This window comes from Geospiza fortis, unplaced genomic scaffold, assembly GCF_000277835.1.
Source record: "Geospiza fortis unplaced genomic scaffold, GeoFor_1.0 scaffold53, whole genome shotgun sequence".
Classification (NCBI taxonomy): Eukaryota; Metazoa; Chordata; class Aves; order Passeriformes; family Thraupidae; genus Geospiza; species Geospiza fortis.
The window spans coordinates 8,580,925-8,594,870 of NW_005054305.1; the positions used below are offsets into that span (position 1 = coordinate 8,580,925).

The 13,946-nt window shown below is 34.0% G+C and overlaps 1 protein-coding gene across 1 annotated transcript in view; it reads left to right on the forward strand.

The window, feature by feature from the left end:
• SNTG1 (syntrophin gamma 1) overlaps positions 1-13,946 on the forward strand; it is a 316,256-nt gene that overhangs the window by 284,039 nt on the left and 18,271 nt on the right. The window contains exons 15-16 of the mRNA XM_031066535.1: positions 1,638-1,790; positions 7,054-7,146. Coding sequence (XP_030922395.1) covers positions 1,638-1,790; positions 7,054-7,146 — 246 coding nt within the window. The remainder of the gene's footprint in view (positions 1-1,637; positions 1,791-7,053; positions 7,147-13,946) is intronic.

Sequence of the window (13,946 nt, forward strand, 5' to 3'; positions counted from 1 at the left end):
GATAGGACATTGACGATTATTTAGCTACGCCTAACTGGTTCAACTACACATCTTTGTGAATATTTGGAAGAAAAATCTGGAACAATATTCTTCTTTTTTTTTAATGTTGCCTTTTAAGATCAAACATGTTCATGCTGATTTTTTCATACATGACTAAACACTGTACAGCTACTAAGCTGAGCACTTGGGGGAAGTAAGGAGGGAGATTTTTCCACACTGACTGGTGATTTTAAAATCATAGTAACTTGGTTTTTTCCTGGTGATTGAAAAGTATGGATATGATGCCTCCATAGCTGATTCTTCTAGAAATTGTAAATCATGCTTCAACTAGAAGTATTCATGAATGCATGCTGTACTGGCTTTCTTGGACAGGTCGGTCACTTTTCTACTAAATGAATGGAAAGGGCAAAGTGGTGCTTGCTCTCCCCTTGCCTACTTGTGATACCTGAGAGTGATAGTTTCAGACAGGTTCCTGTTTTATATATTTTGTTCTCAATCAGCTTTAGGTTGCTGGTTCTCTGCCCCAGGGAGAGCTGACTTGAACAATGTAAGCTGCTCTTCCAGCTTGTATCAGCTGGTTGTGCTCCCCTTGGTCTATTCAAGTTGTGTATAAACCAGAAGGCAATACTGTCCCATGAGTCTCCTTTGCTCAACTTAACTCTGCCCTTTGCTATGGGGTAACTATGTGAAAATTGCATGCAGGCTACTTATACCCAAATCTCCAGATGTATTGGCAAGGACAGCTGGTGAGCTTGTGACTTGTGGCAACTTCTTTGATGTAGCAGGGACTAAGTTAATTAAAGCTGTTTCTGCAAACCTATTTTCCACAAGAACAAATTACATGCCAGAATTTTAGCATAAAGCATCCTTTTTATTATATAAATGAAGTTTAAAAATAATTGAAAACAATTTAATGAATGGATTTTCTGATTAACTTGCTTATTCTTTGGTTTAGTACCAATTACAAATACTAGCAATCTTAAATTATTAAATATTTATAACCTGATGTCCAATATGTGATGTTATGTTGAAAGTAAAGCCAAAAATAATTTTCTCCTCCAAGACCAAAGCCAGAAACATAACCATGGGCAGCCACTACAGTCTCTACCTGCAGTATGTATTTAAAGACTAATTGTATGTTGGATTTTGTAAGCCTGCAGAAATACGAACTTGTTTTCTCTAGCATCTGTAAAGGAAATACAACATACGGAATTTTCATACTTCTTAAAATAAATATATTCCTTTGACCAACCTTCCAGAGTAGGGTGTATAAGTCAAATAGGTCAGAGAAGCTGATATTTGTGTTCCTCATGTGAATAGAAAGTGGAAAACTTTCATAGAATGCATCTAATCTAAAGTGTATAGCTGATAACATTTTTGAGAAGTGATTTGTTAAAATATTTGACGTTACTGCAGGAGATATGCTGTTCTGTACCATTCTGAACGTAGGCATCCTTTTTAAAATTCATTGAACTGTCAATGTTTAGACCAAACCCCTGATTTTCAGTTCCTCAGCAACTGTGGTTATTCCTGTCATTTAAAATGCCTTTAAAAATGCTGGGTTTGACGCATAAATGTTTGAAATTAAAAATATTAATTGATGTATGCCAGATTATATAACTTCAGGTTTTCATCAGGACAGTGATCTACTGGACCGTCGGAAACATTGCTTCAGTGTCCAGTCTGAATCTGGAGAAGATCTTTACTTTTCTGTGGAACTAGAGTCTGACCTAACACTATGGGAAAAAGCCTTCCAAACAGCAACTTTTTTAGAAGTTGAACGGATACAGGTGAGAACAACTGCCTTGTTGATCATCTTTTGATGCATTAACAAATTAGGCCCATATGAAATAAGAATGTAAATTTAGAAATTTTATGACCTTCTGCAGCTCTCAAGTTATTACTGTTTATGTAAGTAATTGCTTTTGCTGTTCCCAAACAGCTTGCAAGCTAGCCTTCAGAAGAGGTCACCTGAAATAGAATCTTTGAGTTATTATGACAATTTGATACATATTTGTTAACTTAAGTTCACAGACAGAAAAACAATCTATGGATCAGGGACAAAATGCAGGTGTTTAGATATTCTTACTGGCTTACATGCTACCTTATTTGTTACTGAATATCACAAGAGAACTTTGCAGGAATTAAGTTGTCCTTGTAATACCAGGAATGAGAGTATACTGAGTGAAGTACTTGCTGGATACAAGCAAGAACAAAAGTTGTACCTCAGATGCATTATTCTTTCTTCACCTATTTCCTGTTCCTTGTGTATTTACTCTATTGTTAGGTGACAGCACAGAGATGGACAACATTCAAATACAGATTTCTAGTGACTTTTTATAGCAAAATTACATATCAGAGTGTTTAAAGATAACTTCTTCTCACATGACCAAAAAGTCATGACTTTTTGACTTAAAAACAGAGAAAAAAGCCACCCACCACAATTGTAATTCACCTAATCCCAATTGTAATATTGATTTTCTAATAATGAAATATACATGTGGTTAGAACAGCTTTAGTTGCTGTTGGCAGGAGTGATACACACCTACCTGAGCCGTATTAGCATATTAGGCTGTGCAAGTATTGGCTCACACATTTTCTGTGTCCTCCTGGGAGTGCAAGCAGTGGCATGTTTTTATTCAGACAAACTGTTAGTTAGTTATATATTAGCCCTTTTCTGACCTGCAAACCACCACATACAGATGCACAGAACTGGTATATACCCATGAAGATGCAATTTGCAAAAACTACCCTGCTGTCAGTTTTAACACACAGTACTTTTGTTACAAGAGGAGTCAGGGGAGGCTTGGCTTTCCTCTTTTAAATTCATATATGCTGTTACCTTTTATAAAAACTGCTCTTATCTTTTAAGCTGTACTCGCATGCTGGAAAACCTAGGACTAGGTTTTCTGTGTAAAACTTGCAAAAATGTTTATCCTCTGCGATTAAATATTTGAGAGTTGTTGACTTGTATAATTCACTGCAACATACTTTATAGTAGCACTGCTGTGCCATCAGTAAAAGAATATATGACATTTTTCCTGAATAAATGTTATCTCAGAAGCCACCTCATACTTGTTCTACTTTCAGATTAGTTTATACTGTAGCATTCCTGGCTTAGCTTTTTCTTTTGCATTTATTCAAAATTGCCTTCAGGCTTCTCCAAAATAGTTTATATTATAATCTTAACCTCAGATTCATCTTAATATTTTCACCTTTTTTTTTGTCTCTCCTGATGTTCAATGTAGCAATTTAGAACTCAAAGTAATGATTTCCTGATTGGTTGGTTGATTATAGCAGATCTGTGAAAGTGGAAAAACAGGCTTCTCATGATAGAATATTACTGTGGAATTCACACTCATTATTTCACCTTTTTTTCTTTTTTTTCTATATCTTGATTTGTAAAAAAAATATGGAATATTTTAAATATAAATGGGTTTGGCCTCCTCATTTTCTTTTAGCAATCCATTCCTGCTTTCATCTATCAACCTGCAGCTGCAGATAAAATCTGATGGTATACTTTGTTTTTAACAAGTTCTTTCATTGCTCTGTGAGAAAATAAAAGTGACAGGTTCAAAATTAAGGTATCAATGGTACATTTTTACTAAAATTTTGATTTATGCAATTGTGTTGATATGAATATTCATATTTAGAGTGAATGCTAATCCAGTAGGTTTGTCTTACAATAAAATAATATAGCGTTGAAAATATAATTTCAGTTTAAAACTACCATTTAAAAATATTCAACTGCATGTGTGCTACTCCATAATCATTCAATGAGTAACTCTTATTCATTGGCTATAACCTCCAGAAGAGATTAATCAGTGGCCAATTCTAATCTAACTCCAAAGAATATATAACAAATTCAAATATTTTTAAACGCAGTTCTATAAATATATAATGAATTGTCTTTTAACCTAATTCATGGCTTCTTCTAGAGGCATATCTAAACCAAAAATTAAACAGTTGGTTTTTCTTAGAAAATAAATATATTAGAAGAGGCATAGTCAAATTGATTATAATTTAACATTAATGTGGTACAATGATACAGTGGTGTCACTTTGGTGTGTTTCACCCACTCTTTAATTAGTTTTGTAATGTAGTAAGTGATGGTAATCCATTTTCATAGCTACCTATTAAAAAAAAATTACTTGAAATGAAAATCCTCTTTCCTTACTCTCTCACAGCATTATTGCACAAAGTATCTGTGACTACTATAACTTGCCTAATGATGTGCAATTATATATATGCCTGTCACATTCCTTTTGTGTTCCTGCTACTTTAAGCTAATATTTTCACCTCTTGCATCATGAATTTTTTACTTGCTGTCCTTGTTTGTCGTTGTTTGTTCTCTAAAGTAAGGATTATGATATAAACTGTTTTAAGTTGCAGTACTTTAACATATGTTTTCATTGAAGTTGAATCTGAGTTTAAAAGTCTGAATTAAGTCTTAGATTTATGGTTCACTTTGTTTCAGCTTCAGAGATGGCTTTCATGAAGTTCACAGTATATTGTTCTTTCCATAATTTAAATGGTGCATGTTGAGGGAATAGTTTCTAAGGAGTAACTTCGAGTTGTCTTCTTCAGCCTCTGCCTGACCCATTGAATTATTAATAAATCAAAGTTAACATTCTGTATTCTGAGGAAGAACAGCAAATGACTGCTGAAGTGTGTTCTGCTTCTTTTGGGAAGTGGATGCTTCAGTTCTGATGAGGTTTTCATGAATTCTTGTGAGAAATCAGCAACCAAACCAAATATCCACAGTATATATTATTCATAGTCACTTCTAAAATTTTAAAATGTTAAATGTATAAGAAATTTAAAATTACCTTGTACCTTGATAACAATTTTTGCCTTTCTGTTTTCTCCAAATATCTGAATTAAAAGGCAACTTAAAGAAAATAAAGATGAGAAAAGTTAACTTGCAAGAGTTAACCATTGTCTGAAAGTTCACATCCCTACTCTGACCTGTCACCAGAATCGTGCAAATGGATACAACACCTGCAAAAACCAAAGGACATTCTTCCCCAAGGAAACTAAATTCTCCCTGTCCAGAGATCTCTTTATTATTTTCACACTTTTTCTTCTCTAAATTGTTTTGGAAATCATAGTCTGAGGATGTAGAATGGTCTTTTATATAAGTATAGAATAACTAAATAATCAGCTGCTACTAGTGATCTGCAGTTTCTTCCTGCAAAGAACTACACTGAGCTGAACTAAATTATATTTCTCCACAAACTGAGCACTGCATTTTGTAGAAATACCCTTCAGTCTTGGAAGTAGGTTGCTTTTTCAGTACAGCCTTTAACCAAGGCTGGTATGTCCTGTTTCTCATGAATCTTAAGTTCCCAGTGAGGCTAATTAGCCAGTCCAAATTCTGGGCTTAAAAGCAGAGGGAGCTGTGCCAGCTCAGCATGGTGCTGCAGAGCACACTGTGGGTTGGCCTCTGGTGGTGGGGTGGGAGGTTAGAAAACTTTAGATGACAATATGTATTTTAAATCTGACACACATTTTCCATGCCAAATTTAATTTCCAGTAAAGGGTCTGAGTCTGTTCTAGGTCTTTAACAATTACAAATAAAAATGCAATTTGCATCTTGCAAGATGTTTGCAAGATAATCCCACAAAACCGTACATTTTTTGCTTTGCATGTAAATCTTGAAAAGTTTTGCATATGTGACTTAATTAACTATAAGTAACTGTGAAATGCATTACTTTACACTTTATTCTTCTACTAATGAGATAATACCAAAGGCAATATCCTCTTCTTTTTCAGCACTGATTTACAATCAAATTTTACACACTTATAAGTCTCATGGTGTAGCTGATCAAAGGGAAAAATTATAAAAAGCCACTTTTATTTGTTAATATAAACACTAAGTATGAAGTTTTCAATTTTCCTTCATTGCATTTTCTATTTAGAACCTGTTAATGCACCTTCCAGCTTCTTGTGTTCTAAGGAAGACCATTAAGGATCCGAACAGCACCCCCTTACAAAAAGAATATATACGTAAAGGCATCTGATTTATCTTTATAATCCAAATGCCAAAAATAATCATAGGTTCTTTTGTAGTACTTACAATTTGTAACCCACATTCTTCCCACATTTGCAATTTATATTTTGATTTTGCTGACACATTATAGGTCATGGAAGTCTTTGTTCTCATTTCATAATTTTAGCAGCTACAGAAATATTTGAAGAGGATAGCTGTATTTCATTTAATCTGGAGGGCAAAATGCCTATAAAATAAGAATAATTTCTTTAAAGAACTTGAATCTGATTTGGAAATGTTTTGATTTTTTAATGTATTTTGTGATGAAAAGACAAGTCTGTCATTTTGTACCTGCAGTCAGCCTTCAAGCACAGCTTGATGCTAAAAATTATACTTATAAATGTCTCACAGTGTGTATTCAAGTGTGATGTTATGGCAATAAATAGAAGTGTATATTTAAAAAAGTAGAATGATAAAGTCTTACAGGATTCCAAGGTTTCTCATAGAAACCTTTGAGATATATTGATATATTGATCCACTATCTGAAGCAAAAAAAAAAAAAAATCAGATAATTCCATTTAGCTGCTAAATGGTATGAAATACTAGCTTTTTCCCTGAGATTTATGGCAACAGAAAAACACAAGAAACAGTGTACTAAAGAGATGCTTTATATAAGATTTTTTTTTGCTTGAAAAGATAAAAGGAATATATTAATCTAAAAAGTTGTTGGGTATGAAAAAAAAATAAGGAGGTTTGAAAATAATAAATTTTTCCTTTTAGAAAATGTTATTAGTAAGACACTGAGGCAATTCTGAACCTTTCATTTTTTCCCTAATGGAAGCAAAGCCTGTTTTTATATGTCTTAGATAACTTCATCACTGATAAAAATCCTTTTATTTGAAATACAATAAATTTGACATATTTACACACAAATTACTTACTTCTGATAATAATTTTGAGGTATATAAACATTAGAATAAAGACTCAGAAACAGTGGTCCTAGAAAAATATTTAAGAAATGTCTTCTGTGGTAACTACCTTCTCTGATTTTTCTTTTACAGTGCAAGACGTATGCCTGTGTTTTAGAGAGTCATCTTATGGGACTTACCATCGACTTCAGCACGGGCTTTGTTTGTTTTGATGCTGCCACAAAGGTAAAGTTCTAAAGTTTCCATCACACTGTTATTATTCCTCGTAATTTCTAATATTTTGAGATAAGTAGTACATGCTTAAATTGTCCTTCTCTTTGTTATAGAAACAGATTATCTCTTGTAAAATCTCTCGTATTGTAGTTTAAATTCGAGACTGATTTCTAATTATGTGAGAAATAGTATTCTGTTATTTGCCTGTTATTGAAAAATCAATACTGATACCAATCTGAAACAAGCATCAGATCTTTATTCTTTAATTTCACATGAAAGCTCACACTGATTCAGCTTGATGGTTTGTTTTGCTCGTGTGTCTTTGGTTTTGAGAACAGATAACTTTCTTGGTTTCAGTCTCATCTGTGAGCTTGAAAATAATCTTCCATTCTCCTTTCTTATTTCATGGGAGGGAACTCCTAAATTTGTGTGCTATTACAGCAATTCCACAATTCCCAGTTTATATTTTAGCTATTATTGTTCAGGGTCTGTAAAAAGAAAAACCAACCATAGTATAAATGTCTCACCCATCAGCTTTTCCTGTCAGCCTTAAAAAAAGTCAGTAGAACTTACGAAAGAGTTTGCTTTATCAAGCAAATACTATGGAATCAATTTCCATATTGTATTATTGCTGGTCCAAGTCTCAGTAAAAACTCTGAGACCTTGAGTATGTCATATGTTGACATTTACACTAATTGCTGGCAAGTTGTGCTCAGACTTTACTGCTACTACTTGACACTGCTGATAATGGTAGAATCTTTCTTCTGAGTGAAATCTTTCTTCTGAGTTCCACTTCTCTTCAATACCTATTTTCCTTTGAGAAGCTGCAACACTGCCACTACCAAATGCTGAAAATGCCCTTTTGACTCCAGAATTTGTTCCTGTGCTCTATCTGAAGTCAACCCTTCCCTCCCCATTACTCCACTAATCCAAAGCCTTTTATTCTTCCCACTCTATTCTGTTTGTTTGCACAAAGTGATGAATTTTAAATTCAAAGACTTACATAACCTTGTTTCTTTTTGTTAAGCAAATCTTGTATAATTCATCAATGAAATGTGACTATCAGTTTAGAAGGTATTACACTAAAATATCAGTACAACAGAATTAAAATGCAGTAGCTCTGTAAAAAAAAAAAAGTGGTTTTCCCCGCCCTCCAATAATATTTTTTATATATATAAAAGTATAATAAAGAATTTCTTTTCTGTATCTAACCTGAATGTACTCTTTCAGTTTTACCCTTTCAGTTTGAACCCATTACTTCTTGTATTATATGTACTGTATTGTATTGTATGTTAGAATGAAGCATTACACCATGATTAAAAAAAAAGGACATTGTTTTGTTACGTAATCAGGCATTAGGCAATGAGAGATAAGGATGACAATTGCATTAGAAAAGAAAAGAAACAGTACAATAGAAAGCAACATAATCTGTTGCCAAGTTACTGCTGCAATTGAAATTGTCAAACAAGCCATAAGGTGAAATGTCTGAAATCTAAGTGTATCAACCACATTTTTAGTGGGGGCTCAAATAGGAAAAACATTACCTAGTCTCTATCAACCATCTCCTAGTTTCTCTTTATGGAAAGATGAAGATTGTAGTGCTCTCAGCCAAAAATTTATTCAGATATCTTTATAATGATAATGACAAGTGTAAGTTGTGTCTATGCTTGCAATGTTCTTCAACAATATTGCTAATCTCATATATACTGAAATGCAAACAAGACCTGTATAGTCACTTAAGCTAAAAATGTTATGTTCCCACCTTATGAAGATCATATGAAGCAAAATATGTTTTCCAAAAAAAATAAGTGAAAGAACAATGAAAAATGGTTTCCATTTTTCAGAACAAGGAAAACATTCGTACACTTTTAATTCAATCGTACCTATCTTAGTAGTATTTACATGTGCATTTGTGAATTAAGGGTATACAAAAGTCCTAGCAAGTGTTCTGTGAATTAACATATTCAGTATTAAAGACAAAAGCATTATTTAAAATATCATACCATTTGTGAAAACAATATTTACATATAATTATTTATAATTTCTAGGATTTTTTGCAATTTGTATTTGAAAAATCAGTATAAACTATTATCTTTTCACTTCCAGTGACAGGGTATCCACAGCTCCATGGGGCACCCTGTTCCACTGTCTCACCACCCTGATCCTCTAAGATTTCTTTCTTATGTCCAATCTGAACTCTACATTTTTCTACTTTAAAAACATTGTCCCTTGTCCTGTCACTGTAGCCTTGGTAGAAGGTCTTTCTCCATTTTTATATAAGCCTCCTTTAAGAACTGAAAAGCAGCAATAAGATCTTCCTGGAGCCTTGTCCTCTCCAGGTTCAATAGCCCCAACTCTTTCAGCCTGCCTTCATGAAAGAGATGCTCTGATCATCTTAGTGGTCCTGGTCCTCCTTCTGTACATGTTCTCGTCTGTTATTTTGCTGCTACTTATACCAAATTCAGCCACTCCCTTTTGGGTAAAAATTAACTTAAAGCCATATTTCATAGAGTTCTTGAACAGATTGAACTGTTCATCCTGTATTTCTCTCAGAATACCTCAGAGAATAACTCTGCAGATGCAAGATATTTTAATGAATTCACAGAAGGTCTTGGACAAGTACCTAGAGGAGAAATCTGCTGAATATCATTAAATCTTTTAAATTCTTAGTTATTTATGACATTTTCCTGTTTTGGAAATAAAATAGTTTCTGAGAAGTCCTGTCTAATATTTTGTTGCAGTGGTATCTTCAGTAAATCTTCAGGAGATTTCAGTTTTATACTTATGTGCTCATGGTATTTTAAGTTTTCTTTCTTAATTACTAATGAAGTGACTGTGAATTGTCTTTATAAGCGCATAATTACTAATAAACTGAAATGAAGGAAGCCAAGTTCTTGTACTCATGATTTTAACAGTTATTCAGTTATTCAAATGTTCCAGTTATTTAAGGAGCGCAACAATATTTAAATTCTTTATTCCTCTCCCATTTCAAGTAAGTGAATAGATTTTGTCCAACATGCCCTGACAAATTGCAGTCAAAATTTCACAAATTTTCTAAACCCCAAGCTCCCCCCAAGTCTTCATGAACAAGTGTCTAGGGGATAATGGCTCTCATTAAGTTTATGATTTCCAGACAAAAGCCTTACAACCCTGTGTAGGCTTGTTTCCTTGTTTGCTATCATTTAATCCTTAAATAATACTTAACTATGTAAATTGAAATTAGTGGTTAAAAACTGTCATCTGTGCTAAATGTATTTCAAGTCAAACATCATAATTAGATAAAAACATTCTCTCTGTGTCTGCACAGACCTATGACAAATATGAGTACAGAAAGCAGTAAACTGAGTTATTCAGAAAAAATCTGTGCTGTGATGTGATTATAACAGCACTGGCATAAATCATAGCTGGTTTTGCTGCATATTTCTCTGCTTTCTCGTACTCATTTTCTGACTGATAACTCATAGAGTCAACAGTAGTTTGTCATTTGGAGTATTTTCATATGATGCTTTATAAAAAGCCATTGTAATTTCCTGAAAGGAGAATGAACAGCTTTTAAGACTACCTGGTTAAATCTGATTATGTCAAAATTTCAGAAAATTACTTCTCAATTCAGGTAAAAATTCTACCAAATACAATTTTGGCCACAAAGTAAGTTTTCTCCTTGCACCTTGAAAAGTAACGACGCGTGTATTTATGACCCTACTCTTCTGTAGCACTTTTCAGAGCCAAAGCACCAGTGCAAAATGTCATCTTTTATTAGCAATGTGTGGTTTGAAAGCAAACTGTGACACACAGCCCAAGCCAACACTGGCACATGTTTGATTATGATTATTTTGGTGATGTTGTCCTTCATTTGTTGTAGTTATAAACCTAGAGTCGAAAAGCCACCTGCTTCCTGTGTATGTGTTGGCATACACAGAAATGCAATTCTAATTAATAGGGAGTTTCCTCTAGGCATCTCTTCCACTGGGGACTTCTTCCAAAAAATGCCCACCAGCTTTAACCAATTTTATTTGCTTTATTTGAAATACAGGATGTCAAATAGAACCCCCTCACTGAACTTCCCTCTTTCTTCATTGCTGGTATTCTGTGAAAAGTGAATTTGGCTAATCTTTATGAATACCCTTTAGATACTTTGTTTTCTTTTCTGCCTTAATCACACATTCCAGATTCTGCTAGGTTACTCCTTGTGTTACAAGGTATCTTAGAATACAGCATCTACCCCAGAAATAAGTTTTCACTAGACACGTTCCATATGCTAAATGTTTTGTTTGGTTGGTTTTAAAATATGAAAATTCTAAAAAAGATGCAAAAGATTCTGCGGCAGTTCTTAGAAGTTACATACCAAATTTTATCCTAAATCATTTTTGCAGTATTGTGTATCAATGTCTACTGGAGAAAACATTTTTCTCAAGTCCCTCCTGACTATATCCTAGCACTCATGTCCTAAATTTGTCTAACATTAGCTAGTATATAGACATCAATGTTTTAATGAACAAATGTAACTCTCTCATGGGCAATTTCTGTTAGGTATGGAAGTACATAGATACTGTGATGAACATTTAAAAATAAGATTTGCAGCTGCAATTGCCAGCTTAAGAATTAAGTATGGAGACTGATAGGTTAAAGAGAATAACAGGACATGTACAGAAGTTAATCTGACTACTATTCTGAAAGTGATGCAATGCATAAAACTACTTACTCAAGTGCCATTCAGTAACTGATTCTTAATGTGCTTCCATAAAAAATGTATGGGGGGATGTACACAGAAATATGTATATTATATATTTCTGCATTACTGACATATTCATTAAAATTGTTTTCTATCGTGTGCATATTTGCATCATCAATTCTACTAATAATATATTATGTGTTTTTGTGAATATGCATTGCCATATACCTACCTGAGCAAAGTGCTGTGTCTGTAGTCCGTCATATTTACTGATCATAAAAACAGCAGTCAAAAATATATATTTGTCAGAAGAGGACAGAAAACATCCCTTGTAGGATTGAAAATAAATTAAGGTGCTGCTGAATTATATGGTGATACTAGAACAAAGTAAGAAAAGGCTCCATAATGGCCCACAAGGCACCTATCAACAAACCTCTGTGTACCTGGCCTGTGTTCTCTTGCAGAAACCTTCACCAAAAAAAGAGAATATACCATGAACAATAAGTAGCATTGCAAATATCTTTAATTTGGTTTCCATACCAAAAGCCTATTAAATCACACAGATCACTATTTCTCTTAATTTCTTTAGGAACAATCTCCCATGTTTTCTAGCGATATATACCTTGTCTGTCTCTTCATAAAACTAATACATATACAACATATTGAAGTAAAACAGCATATAAAAACCTTCTTGATATTCAAATTTCAGTAGTAGGGAAGGCAGAAAAAAAAACAGGCTCACTGGAAGATGGAGATTTAATGATGTAACTGCTGTGAAAAAATATTTATTCCATACTTCAAGGTTTAAATGTTGAACAAATAGCTACTATAACTTTAATATAAGACATCAGCATGCTTCATACAGTTTTATGTTCTCTGGCTAGAAACAAATGTTGGTAGATTTTCCATCAGTGCTAAGAAAATACACTGTAGTCTTTTAGCATTTTATGTAATTTCAGTAATGGACAAGAACAGTTATTTTAAAAGGGCTGACTTTCATGCTTTTTTTCCTTTGTCTCATTTTTGTTCTTTATCCTCTGTGTCCTCCACTGTCTTTCCCTTTACAGTTATAAAGCTGCAGCAGCTGACAAAGGAAATTGCCTTGGACCATAACTCTTTTGCAGTGAGACACTCTCCAGAGATCAGTAACACAGTAGAACTGAGCATGAACAAGATCTTAATCCTACTCAGTTCCCTACCGCTACTATAACTCTGGACAAAGTGTCACTTGGCAAGAATGAAATCTTTCTCAATTATCTATGAGACAAACAGACAAATTAAGGTGTATCCCAGGCACCTGAAGACTCAATTACTTTTGTTCTTAGAAGCAAGGACCTGGAGGGCTTAAGCTCTTGATTTAGTTTGACTTGTAGGAGTATCATGTATTTTAGTTAGACGACAAACAACATTAACTTTAAAGGTGCCCATTGAAGTTTAGCATAATTCTGTAACATATATCACACATTAAAAAATTGCCGTAAAAATCTTAAAGGAAGAATAATCCAAACAGTCAGAGTATCAAGAAAAAAGGAGCTGGAAACAGCTGTAGATTTTTGAAGGTGTGATGGAAAACACAACAAAGGAATTTGATGGAAGTAGAACTTGAAAAGTGATCTCTGACATCCTTTCCTTAATAAAGATGGTTTCTTTGTTTACTCCACCATTTACAGATGATCTGGGAATTAGCCGTCTAATTAATATAAAACACTGGCAGACTTAGGTTTTTTCCAAGCATCCTACTGAGGGCCAAACTTCTTTTGTTAGTATATAATAAAACCTGATTCATGCTAATGGAATGGCATTATGCTCATGATTTCCATAGATCATGTATGTAGACAAGGCGCACTTCATAAAATCATAGGATATCCTATGAGTTGGAAGGGACACATAAGAATCATCAAAGTCCTATTCCTGCTACTGCATGGTACAGCCCCATGAATCACACTCTGTGCCTGAGAGCACTGCACAACTTGAGCTCTGTCAGTCTTGGTGCTGTGACCACATCCCTGGGGAGCCTGTTTCAGTGCCCAAGCACCCTCTGGGTAAAAATCTTTTTCCTGATATCCAACCTAAACCTCCCCTGACACAATCTCAGGCCATTCCCTCAGGTCCTATCACTGGTCACCACAGAGAGATCAGT